General features: G+C 40.7%; 2 protein-coding genes across 3 annotated transcripts in view; both read right to left on the bottom strand.

Moving 5' to 3' along the window:
* LOC306966731 (neurobeachin-like) overlaps window positions 1–20,659 on the bottom strand; it is a 684,825-nt gene that overhangs the window by 445,837 nt on the left and 218,329 nt on the right. The window contains exons 2-5 of the mRNA XM_079561544.1: window positions 20,298–20,529; window positions 7,243–7,343; window positions 7,029–7,124; window positions 5,509–5,630 (exon numbers count right to left, since the gene is read on the bottom strand). Coding sequence (XP_079417670.1) covers window positions 5,509–5,630; window positions 7,029–7,124; window positions 7,243–7,343; window positions 20,298–20,529 — 551 coding nt within the window. The remainder of the gene's footprint in view (window positions 1–5,508; window positions 5,631–7,028; window positions 7,125–7,242; window positions 7,344–20,297; window positions 20,530–20,659) is intronic.
* On the bottom strand, window positions 14,140–17,309 carry LOC306976905 (uncharacterized protein). Of its 2 annotated transcripts, none has more exons than XM_079575031.1 (2): window positions 17,197–17,309; window positions 14,140–15,006 (listed from the first exon to the last, which is right to left on the bottom strand). In XM_079575031.1, the coding sequence occupies exon 2, from the start codon at window positions 14,988–14,990 to the stop codon at window positions 14,142–14,144; it is 849 nt and encodes a 282-aa protein (XP_079431157.1). In that variant the 5' UTR covers window positions 14,991–15,006; window positions 17,197–17,309; the 3' UTR covers window positions 14,140–14,141. The 2 variants fall into 2 exon arrangements, with proteins under 2 accessions (XP_079431157.1, XP_079431158.1); XM_079575032.1 differs by having other exon boundaries at window positions 14,140–14,997; window positions 17,189–17,236.

Genomic DNA, 20,659 nt, shown 5'->3' with positions numbered 1-20,659 from the left:
TCATCTATAGAGCACATTTAAAACAACATTGCTGTACACAAAAAATATGTATATAACATGTAATATGAATTTAAGTACACATAAATAAAGATAAACAAATACAATGCAAAGAAAGACCAACAACATAGCCTGGCCTTAGCCGTCCGTAAACTTCGGTCAATTATAATTTCCCTACATGTGGCCGCGTTACATCAGTTGAATTCAGCGAGTGGGGGAGGCGGGGCTTCTAGGTGACGTCAAGCATTGGCGCCGATTTGCTGGTTGTAGTTCGGCAATGGTGGCGGATACGAAAGAAATGGAGCTCTTCAATCCGTTCTGGCTCGGCTCCCGAATATCCAGAAATTAAAATTGAAGCCTTGGAATGTGCAAGGAATGACCCCAAGAGTTAGAATGGCTGCTTCTCTGACTCGGGTGCGTTACATACGTCACGACCAAACGCTAGTGAAAATCTGATCGTTTCAAAGGAGTTCACCTCCCACCTGATAACGGAGCTCATTTGAGAAAGTCCAGACCTTTGTAGTACAAGGATCTGGTAAAACAAGGCTGCCAACAACAGTGTCCTGCTCAGTTTTAGTTTCAAGCTTTTAGAAAGAGGTGGGTCTTTACCATAAACTTAAAAATGTCGAAGGATTGGGCTGCCCTAATATATAAGGGAAAACAGTTCCAAAGCGAAGGAGCAGCGACGGCAAACGCCCGGTGTCCTGTTCTGCTCGGAGAATGAACAGACAGGAGCTCAGAAAGATACTCAGGAGCTGAACCACTTTTTGGTTCCAGTGATCAGACGCGCCTCAGCGTTCTGGACCAATGGCAGTTGATGGATCGAGCTTTGGTCCAGCTCACGTTAAAGAAGCAGACACAGTCCCTACATTAAAGACTAGGCTCAAAACGTACCTCTTCGAATTAGCTTATAATCGGGTCAGTTAGGTAAAGCTGCCTCAGGAGGAACACTGCTGTGGGAAGTACGGTCCACTGAGCGCTATCTTCTTCTTACTGCAGACTTTGTCTTATCGTGATACAATATTTAATTTATCTGTAGTCTGTTCATCACTATTCACACGGTGTCTCCTGTCCCACTCCCCCCTCGGGAGTGCCTGTCTAGATCGAACGGAGGAACCTGGCTGAACGGAGGAACCCTGCATTCTGGAATCTGAGGACTGGACGGTCTGCATTCTTGGCCCGTCTGCTGAGGGATCCTTCGGCCCTGGGTCTCTATAGCCTGTCCGTCCATGAGAGTGGATATCTCCTTCTGTGGTTCCCTGGATTCACCTGAACTTTAAATTATCATATTTATTGCTCTGTTATTGCCTTAATGTTTGGTGCAGCCCTGTGAGGCAACTTCTGTTGTGATATTGGGCTATACAAAACCATTAAACTTAAACTTAAACAAAACAAAGAGTTACAATAATCCAACAGCACGTTATAAAGTGTGGACAAAACCCCTTTCTGTCTTCTGTCCTTTGCAAAAGACAAAAAGTTCCATTTGCTCCTTTCTCCTATAAACTGTGCAACTTGGTAATTTCAAATGCAATTAGTTTCAGTTTCCCCTAAATTGATCAAACCTTGATGCAGTTTTATAAGCTGGTTGTTTCGCTTCAACACTTTCCAACAGAACCAGGATGAATGATCATTTTCTGTGTTCTCAGTAAAGCTCTATAAGCAATTCCTCTGATTACATCTCACTTCTGATGTGGGATAAAAAGCGGCGCACACAGACGCTCTCCTCCTGGCCCTGATCCCCCCTGACTTTACAGATAAAAGATAAATATTACAAATCTAACAATACAGATTACAGGGCATCGGTCTCATCTCTACAAAGCAGATGCTCCGCGGTATCTGCACTATTCTTCAAGCAGATGTCATCATCCTCCCCGACACTCCCACAGTCGGAGCTGATCTATCATCTCCACAGCCTCGCGCTCCCGAGATCCGAAACAGGCGCTCCTCTTTGTCAGGGCGCGTGAAGCCTGCAGATGAGACTAGTGTTCGGGACGGCAGAGGCTCGGGTTCACATCCACGCACTGTCTTCTTCAAAGAGTTTGGCAGCAGATCTTGTTAAAGGAGACATGTTATGGCATTTTTATGGCCTTTTGTGATCGATTACACACATACAATATTACTCAACACAACCACCTACAACAACCTGAAAATAGAAACGTCCATTTCCAGTCCAAAGATTGTGGAATAGACCCGAAGCAAACGTCACTCACCAAAACACAGCGTCAAGGCCATGTTTCTGACTAAACGCAAAGATGAGGAGGGTTTTCTAGCGATGTTTATGAGACATGTAACATTAACGTTAAGGTACACTTTATTAATCCCCGTAGTGAAGTTTGTCCTCTGCATGGATGGATGGATGGATGGATCATCCATCCATCCATCCATCCATGCATCCACATTTTATAGACCAATATAGGCAGAAATATAAGAAATTCCAAAGGCTTCACATACTTTTTCCTCCCACTGTGTGTAACTTAGCGCAGTGTTTTTCAACCACTGTGCCGTGGCACACTAGTGTGCCGTGAGATATTGTCTGGTGTGCCTTGGGAAATTATCCAATTGTTTTTTTTGTTTTTTTAAACAAATGCATTATTATCCACAAATAATGTACCGTTTTTGAGTGTCTATGCTGTCTAATGATCGGCAGAGTAATTAGTGATGTATTGAGGCATTGTGGCTAGTGAGACTATACGGTGTTCCTAGCCAAGACACTTTGATGAGAACATTTTCTGCTGGTGGTGTGCCTCGTGATTATTTCAATGAAAAAAATGTGCCTTAGCTCAACAAAGGTTTAAAAACACTGACTTAGCGTATTAATGTTATGAGGAGCAGTTACTGGAGCTTCTCACCTCTGATACACATTATATTACTCCAATGGAACCATTTCGTAGTAAGTTCACTAACCATCGTAGGTTGGGGAAGCAGCAGCGTCTAACATCGCATTCGCTGGTCACATGGGGAGCATTTTGGCCTTCACCTTGTGCCATGGCCTGGAAACTTAAAAAAAAATGCTTCTCCTTGACATCCAAAGAAACCCTTTCCTCGTGGAGGCATCGTAATAATCCAGAAAGCAGAATATATTTATCCAGATTTTACACATCACGTGGCCAAAGCTCGAGTGTGGTGAGCGAAAGACCAACACAGGATTTTGGCATCAGAGAAGCTCCTGCTGAGAGTAAACGCTTTTCTCGTTCTGAACCAATTTACACTTTACTTTGTCGTCCACTACATTTCTATAAAGTCTCCAAAGTATCATATTTATCCTTCAACTGTGGCAAAGCAACAGCAGAAAGTTCTCAACACAAATGCGACCCCAGTAAAGCAAATCTCTAGTTAAAGGCTTCAAAGAAACACCTCTGATTTCCATATTTTCCTCCTGTTCACCTGCAGAGTCTTAAACAAACGTCTGTCTGAGCCTGATGAGCTCACAGTCCGAGCTCTCTCGTCTTGTTTGTGCTGCTGCCTCATTAGACGGGACGACTGCGGGGAGCACTTGACACGGGAGCGCCTTCTGATCATATTCAGTCACAAATGAGGCTCCGCAGATCCTCCTCTGCACAGAACACGCTTCGCTCGGTCAGAGGAGGAACGTTTATACAGTTACGAGGGTCACGGGTTTGAAGGTCCTGGGATCTCACGGTGAGACGCTGCAGGTGAACAGGGGAAAGATTAGATTTAGAGATATTGATTGGGAACTTTTGCTGTAGATGACTGACACAAATATGAGAAAAATACAAGGTTTCAGTCTTTTTATTTTTTCATATAGAAATAAGGCATTTTATTAGTAAATGCCAAATATTAATAATGGATAGAGCCATGTTTAAATGCATGGTTTTATTTTTGTTGCTATACGAGTTACACGGATTTGTTCTAAGGAGAATTTAGATTATTTTTTTTACCAATAGTCATTATTTTCTGTAAAAAAAATCTAATTTCGTCTTGTTATTTGGGGTTAAGTGTGGAATATGTAGGAGACCCTGAAGTGGAGATGTTGGAATAAAAACCTGCAGATTTTGGGGGCTGCCGTCTTCAACAAAGGAAATGACAATATTCAGAACGTGGGGAACCTGGCAGAGGGCGGCAAAGGATGTAGTGATTAGCCCTAAATGGTGAGTTTGGTTTATTATTTTCCTTCCTTCTACGATGAGACGAGTCAAACTACAGGAGTGAGTGAGCAGTCTGGCCATGTGGTGCACACAGAACAATCTCTCTCTAAATGTGGAGAAGACAAAAGAGATTGTGGACTTTCGAAGAGCGCGGGTCCAGCTCCTCTAACAATCAACGGTGCTGCAGTGGAGAGGGTGACCAGCACTAGGTTCCTGGGTGAGCACATCACAGAGTAGCTCTCCTGGACCATGCACACTACATCACTGGTCAAGAAAAGTAATCAGTGTCTCTACTTTCTCAGCAAGTTAAGAAGATCCTGAGTCCCAGCCTCTGTTACGTGCAACTTCTAAACTTCTCCAGTGCATCGTGAGAGCAGCGGAGAAGATCTGCGGAGCCCCTCCCTCCTCTATTAAGGACATGTTCTCCACCCGTCTCACCTGCAAAGCCACCAGAATCGCCAGGGACCCTTCGCACCATCACACAGTCTCTTCAAGGTTATGCCTTCAGGGAGGAGACTGCGGAATCTACAGGTCAGTTCCAGTCGACTGAGGAACAGTTTTGTACACAAGGCCATCGGAAAGCTGAACTTCCTGCCCCTCCCTCCCACCCCTCCACAATCAAGGATGAGAGAAACATAATTTCACAAATAAAAAAATCTTGAATCTTGAATCAAGTCCATACCCTGTTATCAAGTATACATAGCGCAGCGGTTAACGCCTCCACTTCACAGCTAGCAGGTCCTGGGTTCAATTCCCACCAGGACGGGGCCTTTCTGTGTGGAGTTTGCATGTTCTCCCCGTGTCTGCGTAGGTTTCCTCCGGGGACTCAGGTTTCCCCTACCACTAAAAACATGTGCAATAGGTGAATCCTCCAGCCAGGTGATTCTGACCATCAGCCTGGCTCCGCATCATGGAGACGGGTCCCCGGGCGCGGCACTGCCGTCGACCACTGCTCCTTACGGGTCGCCCCAGCGGCATCGAAGGATGGGTTAAATGCAGAGGACACATTTCCCTACGGGGACAATAAAGTAAAGAAACAACAGTATACAGCGCACCTCGTTTGCAGCTACAGAAAGAGGAGCTTGTAAAGCTGAATGCCACATACAATGATTCTCTGAGCAGCTGTTACTCGCTTTTGTATTGATTCATGTATGTGCAGAGTCACAGACCACTTTAATCCTATAATCGAAGCTCTGGGCTGAGCTCTGTCAGGATCACACTGGATATCCTGTCTATTTGTTTGATATACTGTCAAATGTACATACACTGGATTGTATTTTTTCTACTCTATGGACCATGAGTAAAGTCTTCATAATAATAACAATAAAAAAAACCTGCATAAAATATCACTGTTTTCACATGCAGTATCTTCTCGCCTATAGTCTGTGGTGGTAGCTGCACTCACCAGTACAGGTAGGGTTTGTCCTCGTCCGCGCTCACGTGGCTCAGCGGGTCCAGTCTGAACCAGCAGCTGAAAGTAAAGCCGTTCTGGTAAGGCCACCTGGAGATCGGAGGTAACGCTATGGCCTGCAGAGACATGGGAGGAGGACTTGAAGACACATAAAACACATGATCTGAAGCCAAGTGGTGGAGGCCAAAAGTGCATCCACATTTGTTCCTTCAGAGCAAATTACTAATATAAAAAGTTATATTACATAAAATACAAGACCTTAACTCCCACCTGAACCGAGCACATTTTCTCCAGTTTGGCTTTACCCCAGTCCAAAAGCTTCTGGAAAAAAGCTGTGAAAATAGCAACAAAACTGAGACGAAAACAATGATGGAAATGTGATAAAAACGCGAGAAAACATTGACAAAAAAGTGACGAAAAATTGATGAAAAAGTAGCAAAGATGTCACAAAAAATTGACTAACAAAAAGCCAAAAATGTGACAAAATATGATGAAAAAATGACAAAAATGTGATAAAAATGTGACCAAAAAATGAAAAAAAGGCAAAAAAAATTGACAAAAATGTGACAAAAAATGATAAAATTTTGATTAAAAACTCACGAAAAAATGACAAAAATGTGACAAAAAAAATGACAAAAATGTGACAAAATGTGACGAAAAAATTATAAAAAATGGATAAAAAATTGACAAAAAATGGCCAAAAAATGACAAAAATGTGACAAAAAATGATAAAAATATGATAAAAATTAGACAAAAAAATTACAAAAATGTGCCAAAAAATGCCCAAAAAATGACAAAAATGTGACAAAAAATGATAAAAAAATTATTAAAAAATGTCTAAAAAATGACAAAAATGTGACAAAAAATGATAAAAAATTGATTAAAAACGGTCAAAAAAAATGACAAAAATGTGACAAAAATGTGATAACATTTTTACAAAAACATTACAAAGATTTGACAAAAAATGACCAAAAAAATGACAACAATTTGACAAAAATGTGATAAAATATTGACGAATAAACAAAAATGTGACAAAAAATGATGAAAAAATGACAAAAAAGCTACAAAAATGATTTGAATACCCAACCAAAAAAGTGATGGAAAAAAAATCTGATGACGTGAGGAAAAAGATCCTCTCGGTTCCGGCGGGAGTTAAGAGGTTAATGGCTTGTTTTTTCTTCAGCCTGTCCGGTCTATAACTCTCTCTACTTCACGTTCTAAAGCAGGAGGGACCCGGACTCTCACAGCCAATCATTTCTAGGATAAGTTTTTATCTCTTCAATCACAGATGTTTAACAAGTCAGACAAATGAATTACTCAAATCCCAAATCAATCAGAACCGACGTGATAACTTTGTCCTTTCCTGTTGCTTCATCAGAATATGGCGCTGTCTCTCATCGTTAGTTCTTTCACGTTTCTCCTACAGTTATTTCCATTTCCCGACACCTGAAATTGCTTTACAGTTTGACGCATTCCCTCCCGAGACCGTCTGCTGTGATGTAAATCTCGCTTACTGCGGCGCTTTTCCCGGGGAAGTGAAAGAAGGCGTCAGGGCCGTGTTTGTGGGACGCCTGGTTCAGGACGGACAGGATCTTCACGCCGTGCCTGAGCTGAAAAACCCGAAAAACAACAACAAAGATTCTGAGGTTAAGGACTTTGAAGAAGTGGATGAAACAGGCCCGACAAGCCAGAAAGTTCTGAAGTTTCCGCTGTCAGGGCCACACTCACCCACAGGCCCTCGTCTCCCTGCATCAGGCCGAGCAGCAGCTTCACTTCCTTCACCGTGACGCTGTGGTTTGCCAGGACTCCCACCAAGTCCACCAGCAAATCTGCAAACACGAGAGAACGGGCAAATCCTGCAAAACTGTGTCTGGACTCTGGAGCTGCAATAATCCGAACAATGGGACTTATTTTGAATATTTTTCCAGCATCATTCAGCCCTGTAGTTTACACGGGACAGACAGTGTGCAATAAATCACAAAGACATTACAGGGTTTGTACAGGGAGCAGCAAGTCCAATGCAATGCTTTTTAATGCTCAAATACCAAAACCTGCAGTTGAACAATATTTTGGCGGTTTACATTTTGTGTGTACACTGAATTTAAGAATTAAATTAAAGAGGGGGTATTATGCTTTTTTCAGTCACATAGCACCAGTCTATATCACACTACAATGATGACCAAACCTTCTGTTGGTCTGTAAATGCAGTAAATTAGAATAACTGCCTTGTATAAAATGTCTCTCTCAAAATGGCTGTAGTGAATGTCTTGAAATAGGCCTCTGTCTCTTTAAGAACCTCTGACTCTTTCAGACACGCCCCCTCCACACGCTGTCTGTGGCATCAGTGGGGAGGGGGTTCTGCTGAGGAGCAGTGGTTGGTTACTCGGCTGGTGACGAAAGCTCGGAGGCGTCTCCAGGAGGTGGGGGCGTTCCTAGGAGGACTCAGGCAAACCTATCCCTAAAATGGCCGCCATCAGAGTTTTTACAGATTACTCAAAAATACGTGAATGTGCCAAGGCAACACTTCAGGCATGTTTTTAATGAGGGAATGACATAATAACATGATGTAAAGCTTGAAAAAAATCGATTTTGCATAATACCCCCCCTTTAAAGCAGGAGTAAGTAACTCTTGCCCCTAGAGGCCATAAGCGCAACTGCAGGTGTCATAGCACTAACTTGTTTACCTTAATAAATCCTTTTCGTACTCTCTGTGGGGGTAATACAAGTGTTAATGGGATGATTGGAGGGTCTTTCATCTCCCCCTGGTGTCTCTGGCCAGAAAACCGCACTTGCAACTTGACTCTCACCGAACCGGAGCCACCAATACACACTAATGGAATCACGATGAAGAAGCTAACAGGCTAACAGGCAAAGCTAAATGCTAGCGCCACTAAACCTCTTAACTCCCACCTGAACGGGTCACATTTTCTCCAGTTTGGCGTTGCCCTAATGAAGAAGCTTCTCGGAAAAAAAATGCACCAAAACAGCCACAAAGAAATGAGAAGAAAACAAGGATGTAAACGCAACAAAAAAATGACAAAAACTGAACAAAAATTTGACAAAAATGTGACAAAAACTCAACCAAACAGTGACAAAAACTGAAAAAAAAATTGAAAAAAATGTGACAAAATCTGAACAAAAAATTGACAAAAAAGTGACAAAAAGTGAACCAACAAGTGACCAAAAATTAAAAAAAAAAAATGTGAGAAAAACTCAACAAAAAACAAAAAAAACATAAAAAGGTGACACAACACAGCAACAACATGAGGAAAAAGATCAGCTTTGCGGGTCTTAGCTTTCAAATGAGGTGTTACACAGGCCTATATAATAGCCAAAGAGGACAGAATGCATTTGGTTCAGGCGGGTGGTAAGAGGTTAAGCATTTACAGCCAAGTTTGAGTGAAATAAAAATGATCTCCATTGTGTAATTGGATGAACAATATCCCTCTGTCCCTTTGTCTTTTCTGTCAGCGTAGTATTTACTCTCATGGACAATTAATAAGTTAAAGAATCGTAACTTGCTACGACACCTGCAGATGTGCTTATGGCCTCTAAGGGCAAGAGTTACTTAGTACTGCTTTAAAGTAAGTTATTTTGTATTTTTAAGTTTTAGTAAGTCCGTCCCGCGATCGTAGTCTATGCTCGGGAGTTCACTCTTTAAGGGCTTGCATTTCGATCATGAGCTCGCTGTTGGTCAGTGCGGTAAAATGGGCTGTAAGAATAAACAACGTAAACTTTTCTACTGATTCTGCTCGTTCATACTGTATCTCGGCACTGTAACAATAAGCCTCGTCAAAAGCTCTTCTGCTGCTTTTTAAAAGAATCCATAGAGTCGGCCACAGAGGAAGGTCATTATACAGTTTAGGAGCTTCAAAGGACAAGTCTCCAGTTTCAAAGTGGGTCACCGGGACAGGAGGTTCTGTCCCAAAGACCGAAGGGCACAGCAGATCAGAGACATATTTGGGAGCCTGACTATAAAGGTTCTAAATGTCAAGTTAAAGATTGTAAAATCCGTTTGAAATTTGATGTAGAGTCAGTGCAGGAGTATAAGCTGGAGTAATGTGGGACCGTCTGCTGGATCCTGGACCATTTGAAGACGATTCAGAACAGATTGTTTAATTAAAAGAGAGATGCAATAATCTAAACCAGAGGAAACAAAAGCATACATAACCAATTCGAGATCAGAGTTGGATAAAATTGGTCTTAAATTGGCCATGTATCTCAAGTTTTTTGACCAAATGTCTGGAGTGAAAAGAGGCTGCACTGCAAAAAGGAAAAAAGTCTTAAAATAAGACATTTTGTTTTGTTTTAAGGAAAAATTCTGCCAATGGGGTAAGCATTTTTTTCTTGCTAAGAATTCTTATTTCTAGACTATTAGAAACAGTAAATTTAAGCAAATAAATAGCTAGAATTAAGCAAAATGTTCTCAGAAAATTGAATAATTTAAGGAAAACATTCTTATTTAGTGAAAAATTGTGGGGTATTTTACTTAAATGTTGCTTGATTTAAGTAAAATGTTCTAAATTAGACACATTTTTGAGCAAAATGTTCTTAATAAATACTAATATTTAAGGAAAATACTGCCCGTGCCCGAGGACCCACCTCCATTATGTGGAGCCAGGCTGATGGTCAGAATCACCTATTGTACATGTTTTTAGTGGTCGGGGAAACATTATGCAGACATGGAGAGAACATGCAAACTCCACATAGAAAGGCCCTGTCCTGGTGGGAATCGAACCCAGGACTTTCGAGCTGTGAAGCTGAGGCTCTAACCGCTGTGCCACCGCGCCGCCTTTAAAGAATGGAATATATTATCTATCTGTGAGAATCAGTTCATAAATTAAGAGTTGTTGTGATCTTATTTTTTCTTAAAATAAGAAAACATATTCTTTGTCTAAAGCTGAAGAAGATTCAAAAAGTTTTTCTTTCTTGTTATAAGAAAAATTAACATGTTTTTAGCAAATATATCTCAACAAGAAATGGCTAGAGTTTATTTCCTAAAATAAGATTTTTTTTCTCAAGAAAACTTTCCTAGGCAAGACATTATTACTTTTTAGGGAAAAAGTAAGAACTTATTTCTTAAAGTAAGACATTTTTTGCTTGCTTAGAATCCACTTTTTGCAGTGTGTATGGTTTATAAAGTTTTGGACTTGACCCTCCTTCTTTACAGGACCTGAGCCCATCCCTGTCAGCCTCCCTTTATCAAGAGTGAACTCTTTTAAATCCCACCTACAACAGTGGCTAAAGGAAAACCAGGCCTGTGAACATGTTTGGGCTCAGTTGTCATCACTCAGTTGTTGTATTTATCTCCACCTGCCTCGAGACATCAGTTGTAAATGTGATAAAAATGACACAAAAAAATGTGACAAAATGTGATAAAAAAAATTGACAAATAAATGACAAAAATTTGACAAAAATGACCAAAAAATTACAAAAATATGACAAAAAATGACAAAAATTTAACAAAAATTGGATGAAAAATTGATGAAAAAAATGTGTCAAAAAATTACAAAAATGTGATAAAAATTTGACCAAAAAATGACCAAAAAAAATGACGAAAAAATGACAAAAACGTGACAAAAAATGACAAAGAAGTTACAAAAATGAGTTGAATACCCAACAAAAAAATGATGGAAAAAAAATCTGTTGACATGAGGAAAAAGATCCTCTCGGTTCAGGCGAGAGTTAAGAGATTAACAGAGAAACTTCACCATGTCAGTCATGTTTTTGATATTTTAACTTAACAACAAGAGACTGTAAATAAGCACACAATACAAATTTATTCATTTATCGATTTTATTGTATGATGAGCAGAGTTCCTTCAAAATTTCATACCATCGAAAAAGTATGAACCCAGTGATTTCCATTGGGCGCACGTTTTCAAAATAAATATTAAAGACATCAGTCAGATTGTTCCAAATTCATGACACATATGAAAAGGAAAATCCTACTAAACATTCATATTTGTTGAGAGATTTAGTCCATAAATCCTTGGACCTCTCAAATAATATTACAAAAATGATAGAATGCCACAATAAATACTACTTACAGTCCAATACTGGAAAACGCCCAAAGGCACAGCAGTGTCCCAATATTTTATAGCGAGTCATGACACAATATAATCTCTGGGACGAGTTGGTTGTATCCATGGTGATGGTCAGACCACAATATCAGTGTCGGTTTGAGCAGCAGCGCAAGATCACATGTGTTCAAAGAGTGCACACTTTAATATGAGGGGAACTAAAAAAATGATGATGTGACGAGGACCAGTAGACCAAGTAAAACGCGGGTATTCATCCTGGATACCCGCGGTGCTTTGCTGAACTGTCGAAACCCCACACTCCCCAGGAAAACGAAGTGCACACTTGTACACTCTTATGCAAATGGGTCAGTCCATCTCAGATCACCCAAAAAAATAGCATTTTTAAACCTCACCCTCTCCAATTTTTGTGAAATTTGGTATATATGTAATTCATGGCCAGAAAAGCCAGAATTTCAAATTTTAAACTAATCGGACCAACGGTTTTTGAGATATGGCATTTTCATTTTTTCACTTTTTCGCGAAAAAGGGCATGGCTGAGTTACAGCAATTTGAAAGTAGGCGGCCATGCCCTTTTTCGCGAAAAAGTGAAAAAATGAAAATGCCATATCTCGAAAACCGTTGGTCCGATTAGTTTAAAATTTGAAATGTTGGCTTTTCTGGCCATGAATTACATGTATACCAAATTTCACAAAAATTGGAGAGGGTGGGGTTTAACTCATCGGGTGAACTGAGATGGACTGACCCAAATACGAGAGTCTGGTTGTTTGCGAAGGGGCCACAACGTCGTGTGACTTTTTTGATAACCATGAGGCGATGTTTTTTCCCCCCCCACAGTTCTTGACTTTGGCGATACACTTGATACTGTAAAATTGCACATCATCCAAACGGCAATGTCGATATCATCTTGTAGACGATATTGTCCACCTCTACGTGTGGCTAGTCATAAACACGTCATATCACATGAGGTGCTCATCAGTTATGCCGATGTTAAAGGAATACTTCACCGTGTAATCATACTGAGATATGTTCTTACCTGAGCTTAGATGAGTTGATGTTAGGGCTGCTCGATTATTGAAAAAATAATAATCACGATTATTTTTGTCATAATTTAAATCACGATTATTCAAACGATTATTTGTTGCCTTTGAAAAAAACTCTTTATTTTATTTATTTATTAATCAAAACACTATGATGATATTTTCTGTTTTCTGAACAGTCATAAAAGTACAAATGATTTCATATATGCCTCGATTAAGGAGAGGTCTCTGTTTCACACCTGCCCCCTGCTGGCCAACCCTCACACCTGCACAAGTAAACTGAGCAGCGCGGCCTGATGACATCATCACACAGCGCTGTTTGTTTTTATGTCAAGCAAAAGCATGAGCCATGGCACGAGAAAAGCGAAGGGAAAATAATCCCAGCGCCGTGAAATAAAGTCTGCTTTGCCAGAAAAAAATGATTTAGTTTTTTTTTTTCTTTTTTAAACAATTGAAAAAATTGAAGAAAAAAAACGATTATGCTAATTTTGTAATCGTTTAGTGTAATAATCGAAATTGTAATCATATTTTGATTAATTGCACAGCCCTAGTTGATGCGTACCTGTCTGGTCTTGGTGCGTGCACTCAGTCCCGCAAAACGACCAAAGATGTTGCTAGCATTTGGCCTCTCCCAACATATTCCCATAGCTTCAAACGGGGGTGAAGTTGGAAGCGACCAAGCTCTTCCACGGGCACAAAGACCAGACAGGTACGCATCAACTCGTCTAAGCTCAGGTAAGAACATCTCACAGTATGGAAGAAGTGTGTGCTCTCAGTCACGCAAAACAACCAAAAATGTTGTTAGGATTTGGCCTCTCCCAGTATATTCCTATAGCTCCAAATGCGGTGAGGTGAAAAGCGACCGTATGGAAAAACGGTGGCTTGTTCCTTTAAAAAAAGGCATGGTGACGGAAACATGTATGATTAACCTCTTAACTCCCGCCTGAACCGAGAGGATCTTTCTCCTCACGTCATCAGATTTTTTTTCCATCATTTTGTTGTTGGGTATTCAACTCATTTTTGTGACGTCTTTGTCAAATTTTTATCACATTTTTGTCATTTTTTTTGTCACATTTTTGTAAAAAAAATTGTCAATTTTTTATAATTATTTGTCATTTTTTGTCACATTGGGTCATTTTTTTTGGTCACATTTTTTCACATTTTAGTCAATTTCTTGTGACATTTTTGCCACTTTTTCATCAATTTTTCGTTACTTTTTTGTCAATGTTTTATCACATTTTTGTCATTTTTTCGTCAATTTTTTATCACATTTTTGTCACATTTATGGCACATTTTTGTCATTTTTTGGGCACAATTTTGTCATTTTTTCGTCAATTTTCTGTCAACTTCTTGTGACATTTTTGTGAAATTTTTGCCACTTTTTCATCAAATTTTTGTCCCATATTTTGTCACATTTCCATCATTGTTTTCGTCTCAGTTCTGTCACTATTTTCACAGCTTTTTTCCAGAAGCTTTTGGACTGGGGTAAAGCCAAACTGGAGACAATGTGCTCGGTTCAGGTGGGAGTTAAGGGGTTAAAGTAACACTTAGGAGGATGTGACACAAGGATGCTTTGCGTGTATCTGCATGTGTCTCTTGAGGCTGCACGCTGTGGCCAGGGCTGTCCCACACTGGTCACACTCATACGGTTTAACCCCAACGTGGCTTCTCTTGTGCTGCCGAAGTGTGCTGCCATCAGAAAATGTTTTATCACACTGGTCACAGCAGTACACTTTCTCCCGGGTGTGGATATTCATGTGCCGTTTCAATACACTCGACTGGGGGAAACTCTTCCCACACTGGTCGCATCTGTATTTCGACACCGCTCCTTTGTCCTCGGCTTTGGTGTGGGTCCACCTGTGCAGAGTCAGCTCCCGTGAGGTTTTAAAAAACTTCTGGCACTGATCACAGCTGTACACTTCCCCCGTGTGGGCCCGATAGTGAACGGAGAGATGCTGCGACTGTTTGTACGTCTTACCACACTGGTCACACCGGTATGGCCGCAAGTCTTTGTGAAGGCGCCGGTGATCCGAGAGCAACTTCTTGTTCCTGAAACCTTTCCCACACTGCTCGCACTTGAAAGGCTTCTCTCCGCTGTGGATGCTCTGGTGCTCTGTTAAATTGGCCAACGATCTGAAGCTCTTTCCACACTCGTCACAGTGATACGGCTTCTCACCACTGTGAATCATCATGTGTGCGTTGAGCGACAGTGCTGTACTCAGCGCTTTGCCGCACTCATCGCACTTGTGCAGCTTTGGAGTAGTGTTGCCTTTCGCTTGAGTTTGGGTAGAGGCTGATGTGGTGAGGGCCTGGTCACACGGCTCCCTTTTAATATGCGGTTCCTGTTTGAAGCCGTTCTTTGCCATAACATCACTCTGGTCACAGGTGGGCTTCATGGTTCTGCTGTTGTCTCTATGGACGGAAACGGACCGATTAATTACACTGAATGACTCTCTTAAGGAACACAATATCACAATTGACTGCATAACGTTAGAATCAAGGAAACAATAGCGACACAACCCACAGTTTCCGGTTCCAGTCCAGCACGCTAAAGTTAAAGCACCACATAGACACTTCTCGTCTCATTCATTGGTTCAGCAGTTCAATAGTTCAACTCTCTCTATGCTACAGACAAAAGGGCATACATATTTAATCTCCATACTGAAAGAAAGTTTATTCAGGTGACTGCACCTTCTCTGCCCTCACCATCTCAGCCACTCTCTTGCTCCTTCTCGTCTCAAAAGCACCTACCGAGGTGAAGTCTCTCCGATGATACAAGTTTTGGGATGATTATGGACAGTTTTGCTCCTAAATGCAAAAAGTAATAAATAGTTTTTTTTTAAACAGCAATGACCTAGCGTGGTTTTACCATATCCTCGTACTCATTGCGTTTCGTACAAGGGTCTGGACTTTCACAATTGAGTTCCGTTATCAGGTGGGAGGGGTGAACTCCTTTGAAATGATTGTATCTGATTTTCGCTAATGTAATGTAATGTAATGTAAGTGATTGAAGCAGCTATTATAACTCTATAATAACTATCATAACTCCATCATAACTATCTCTATCATAGCTCTATCATAGGGCTGCTCGATTATAGAAAAAATAATCACGATTATTTTAGTAATAATTGAAATAACGATTATTCAAACGATTATTTGTTAAAAAAAAAAACTTTATTTTATGTATTCATTTTTATTATTATTTTAAAAAACAACTATGGACTACATTTTCTTTGGACAATAAAACTTTTTTTATATATACAGTTCTGTCACGCTGCGCTTGTGTTTCAGCTGATCAGACGCGTCACACAAACCGCGCAGGACGGACCTTTTGCGCTTTGGATGGACGAGCGGGAGGGCATCCTTAATAATCGTTTTTTCTCGATTATGCTAGTTTTGTGATTGTCTAGTGTAATAATCGAAATCGTAATCGAATTTCGATTAATTGCACAGCCCTACTCTATCATAACTCTATCATAACTCTATAATAACTCTATCATAACTCTATCATAACTCTATCATAACTCTATCATAACTCTATCATAATCATAGCTCTTGGGGTCGGTCATTCCTTGTGCATTCCAAGGCTTCAATTTTAATTTCTGGATATTCGGGAGCCGAGCCAGAACGGATTGAGGAGCTTCCATTACTTTCGTATCCGCCGCCATTGCCAAACTACAACCAGCAAATCGGCACAAATGCTTGACGTCACCGACAAGCCCCGCCTCCCCCGCTCGCTGAAATTCAACCGATGTAACGCGGCCACTGAGATCAGACCCAGACGTACATGTAGGGAAATCATAATAGACCGGAGTTTACGGACGGCTAAAGCCAGGCTAACAATGACCATTAAGCCGAGGTCTCAGTTCTGTACCAAAAGATTTGCCTGGGTCCTTTAAATTTCGGTTCAAACCAGCTTTTATTTGGAAACGCAAAGTTAATGCTTTTGTGAACAGCACAAAAATGAAAAATAAAATGAAAAAAGGCGGGTATTTTATTTTTCTGAGCTTTTCACATAGACATTAACTTTGCGTTTCCAAATAAAGGATCATGTGAACTGAAATTTAAAGGGATTTTTTGCTATCAAGCTAAAAGGCGCTGATGGGGATTTTTTTTTAAATAAAACCTAACCTAAACAAGGCTGGAATAAAGTTCCATAAACATTCCATAAATTCATCCACCAGCACTTCATAGTCTTTGACTATAATAAGTAATTCAATATAAATACATAATCAAAATCAATTGCGCAACATAAATATATTCAAAACAGTTTATTTCATGTATTATTCTCACTGTTAGCATCAGGCTAACGGGTTTCAATGCATTTGAATGGGCCGCGTTAGCATTTCGTTAGCATTGGAATAAATGTAAATCGAAGCTTAACAAAGGAAGGTATCGACAAACGGCCAATAGAGCAAACAGTTTGTGGCTTTTATTTGAGGTTGACATAAGTAAACCCCTGTATTTGAGTGACCCGGGTGAAATATAAGCACTCAAACAGCGGTTTCGCCATGGGGAAACTTTACCGAGAACCCGGAAGTAGCAACACATATGCAACGTTTGGCTGAAGGGTTCAGTAGTAGACACGTTTTACTAACTCACCGGCGAGTTTCACGGAGTTTGGTTCAGTTTGGGAGAAGTTCGAGTCGATTCTCTCCGTCGGTTCGTTTGAGCGCAGTGCGAACAAGGATGTAAACAAAAGCGCTGGAGCTGACCGGAAGTGGCGGTCATACGCAGTTTTATGACAGCGCCGCCTGTGGCTGAGGGCTGAACTTTACGAGTGGTTCAGGAGACGTGGGTTACAAAGTTACCGAAATATTTACTCAAGAGTAAAAAAAATACTTGGAAACATTTTATTAGAGTATTGTGAGTATGACTGAGCAACTGTTTGAGCGTAAAAGTTTGATTCATGTTTCAGTAGTGACGTAAATTATGAGAAAATAAACATTAAATGAAAATTGTAATATTATACATAACAATTACAAGTAATAATTAAGTAAACGAAACAAACATAAAAATGTTTTAACGCATCAAACTGAAGATTTGTCACATAAAGATTTACTCACAGTATATAGATACTTAATTTTAATATAACTCAAGTAGAAGAAAAAAGTACTGTATGAAAAATACTTTCAGTACCTGAAACTTATGACAGTAGTGCTGGTCAAATGCCTGTTTTATTAAGTAATAAATCTGATATAGTAAATCTGCAAAATCATACACACATCTTACTCTCATTATCATATCCGTCACATACAGGATTTGCAATAGAAATAAGCAACACATTATTATGATAAATAACATTGATGAATAAATAGAAGTAAAAAGTTATATTTTAGAGAGTGTGACTCACCCGACGGTTCCAGAGAAGCAGTTTCTTTATGGTGGATATTTCCCCAAAGTCACCAGACTCTTCAAAGGCCGAGTGAGCTGTAACTCGCAGAAGTTCTGACAAAAAATGTGTATACCTCTGTGTTTAAACCCCCTCCTCCTGGAAAGCCCAACCACCCCATTGTCATTGTATTCGACCTGCAGCAGGTGGACTGGTGGCAGAAACCTGTTCTGCGGAAATGGACATTTGACGGAGGACATGGTCATGTTAATGAGGCTGAGACACGGGTCAGTAGAGAAGTAACAAGCAGTGATCAGGTGAGAGTTGGACGTTGAGACTTTATCTCACTGGACAATACGGATTTGTTGTCCAACAGATTAAGGGCAGCATTTTGAATAAATAGGGGTGACAGCAAAAATACCCCCTGCTATTGGTTCTTTATAAAGTTTGCCGATGGCCTTCAAAGTATGTCAGCTCAAGAACCTTCGTTGCTAAAAAAAAAAAGCATTACACATAACACACAACACACAAAGGTACATTTATTACAGACAGCGTTTTGGCAGAGCCCTTTTCAGTTTCTTTTTTGAACCACAGTTCCCCCAGGGCTGTCAGGATGATTACTATATTGACTTATCGTTCAGTAAGTCACAGATAAACAACACATTTTGGGCTCAATATTTATCGTCTGTTTTTTTCAATGAAATTTTGACCCAAAGTACGTAATGTCTCATTTTCAGAATCAGAACAGTCTTTATTGCCACTGTTAAAGAACAGGTTCACAAACTAGGACATTTTCACGGTACAATTGAGCAACATAAAACACAGAATTTAGATCAAGACAAGCTATGAAAACTTTAAAACTATAAGGCTATAAGGGCATGCATGAAGAAGATTAAAATAAAATATGATAAAGACAACAACTTGACATAGAACAACAGCTGGATTGTATTCACAGATGTGCAGCATGCAAGATTCATGATGAGGACTGCGCTTTTAAAGGAACAGGCCACCGTTTTTCAACACTGAGATATGTTCTTACCTGAGCTTAGACGAGTTGATCCGTGTCTGGTATTTGTGCCCGTGGAAGAGCTTGGTCGCTTCTAACTTCACCCCCGTTTGAAGCTATAGGAATATACTGGGAGGGGCCAAATGCTAACAACATCTTTGGTCGTTGTGCGTGACTGAGGGCGCACACAACGACCACACAGGTACGTATCAACTCGTCTAAGCTCAGGTATGTAAAAATGGTGTCCTGTTCCTTTAAGGCAAGGCATGTTTATTTGTAGAGCACAATTCATACACAAGGCAAGTCAAAGAGCTTCACAGTTGCAGAATATTACAAGAAAGCAGATCAAGGTAGTGGGTGAAGGCACGCACATCCACAGTTCTAAATAAGTGTGCAGGATCAAAAAATGGAAAGTGTAACAGAAACAAATAAATAAAAGATCCGCACAACTTCGTCGCTCCAAAGCTTATTTTAATGCTCACCAGACAGTGACGTTTCGGGCCTTAGCCCTTCTTCAGACAAGGAAGAAAGCAGATCAAATCAGTAAAACATCCACATAAACATAATCAATTACAGTAAAAGGCAAGAGTGCAGATAAGTACTATAATAAGTACTATAATAGAAGAAGAAGAAGATCTTTATTTATATAGCGCCTTTCACAGACATGGTCACAAAGCGCTTTACATGAGACAATTGTACATTCACTCCATACTCGGTGGTGGGAAGCTACATTTGTAGCTTCAGTTTCCCCTGGGGGAGACTGACAGAAGCGCTTTCGCGACTGCACACGTCTGCGCCAACAGACCCTCTGACCACCACCATACATTCACACACACATCATTTATCCTTGTGCATGTTTTTAGTGGTAGGGGAAACCGGAGTGCCCGGAGGAAACCTACGCAGACACGGGGAGAACATGCAAACTCCACACAGAAAGGCCCCGGACCTTCTAGCTGTGAAGCGAGAGCACTAACCGCTGCGCTACAGTGCCGCCAATAATAATACACAATAACACTTACAAAATAATCATGCCCAGATATTTCCTCACCACCACATGGAGTTAAATATCTTTAGGCTAGGATTTCCACAAGCAAGGCACTTTTCTTGACATGCACAGGTATTGTACTGGCTTCAGCATCCTAATTTTCTTTTAATTTACTTTAAGAAGATACTTTAAGACCCTCCTTTAGGGAAACCAAAGTTCGAAGTAAGGCTCTAAAAATAGTTAATTTGACTCATAAAACATTGATGCTGTGGCGTCCAAGAGCAGGTCTATAGCAAGAAGTAGGCGGGGAGTCCACTTTAAAATGTGACGCTTGCAAAGTAATGATTCTGAAAGTAAAGTTGTGAAAGGTCAAACTGTACCTGCGACCACTGGCTCCACAGAGCTGATCTGGAGCAGCACCAGCCGCAGCAGGCCGGCCTCGGTGCACGTCTGGAGGCTCCTCAGGCTCTTCCGGAGGACGGCTGTGAGCGTGCCCCAGACCTCCGCCTGGACCGCCACGTTACAGTGGCCCAGCAGCTCCACCGCACAGCCCACACTCTCCACGTCCCGGATCAGGAAGCGCGTCTCCAGGTCGAACTCTCCGCCGACCAGCTGCAGAAACAGGAGAATAATTCAACACGTGACTTTAGATTTAGTGTCTTAGCTTGGTTTTTCATATACTATATGTTAGAAGAAGGTCAATCTGTTATAGAACTGTCTCCGCACCTCCTCTTTTCGAATA

The sequence above is a fragment of the Gobius niger genome, assembly GCF_951799975.1.
Source record: "Gobius niger genome assembly, chromosome: 1".
In the NCBI taxonomy this organism is placed as follows: Eukaryota; Metazoa; Chordata; class Actinopteri; order Gobiiformes; family Gobiidae; genus Gobius; species Gobius niger.
This window is presented reverse-complemented; position numbering and strand designations above follow the sequence as displayed.

Bases quoted from the DNA above. Each gene is read 5' to 3' on its own strand.
- LOC306976905 (XM_079575031.1), bottom strand. From the start codon at position 14,990: ATGAAGCCCACCTGTGACCAGAGTGATGTTATGGCAAAGAACGGCTTC.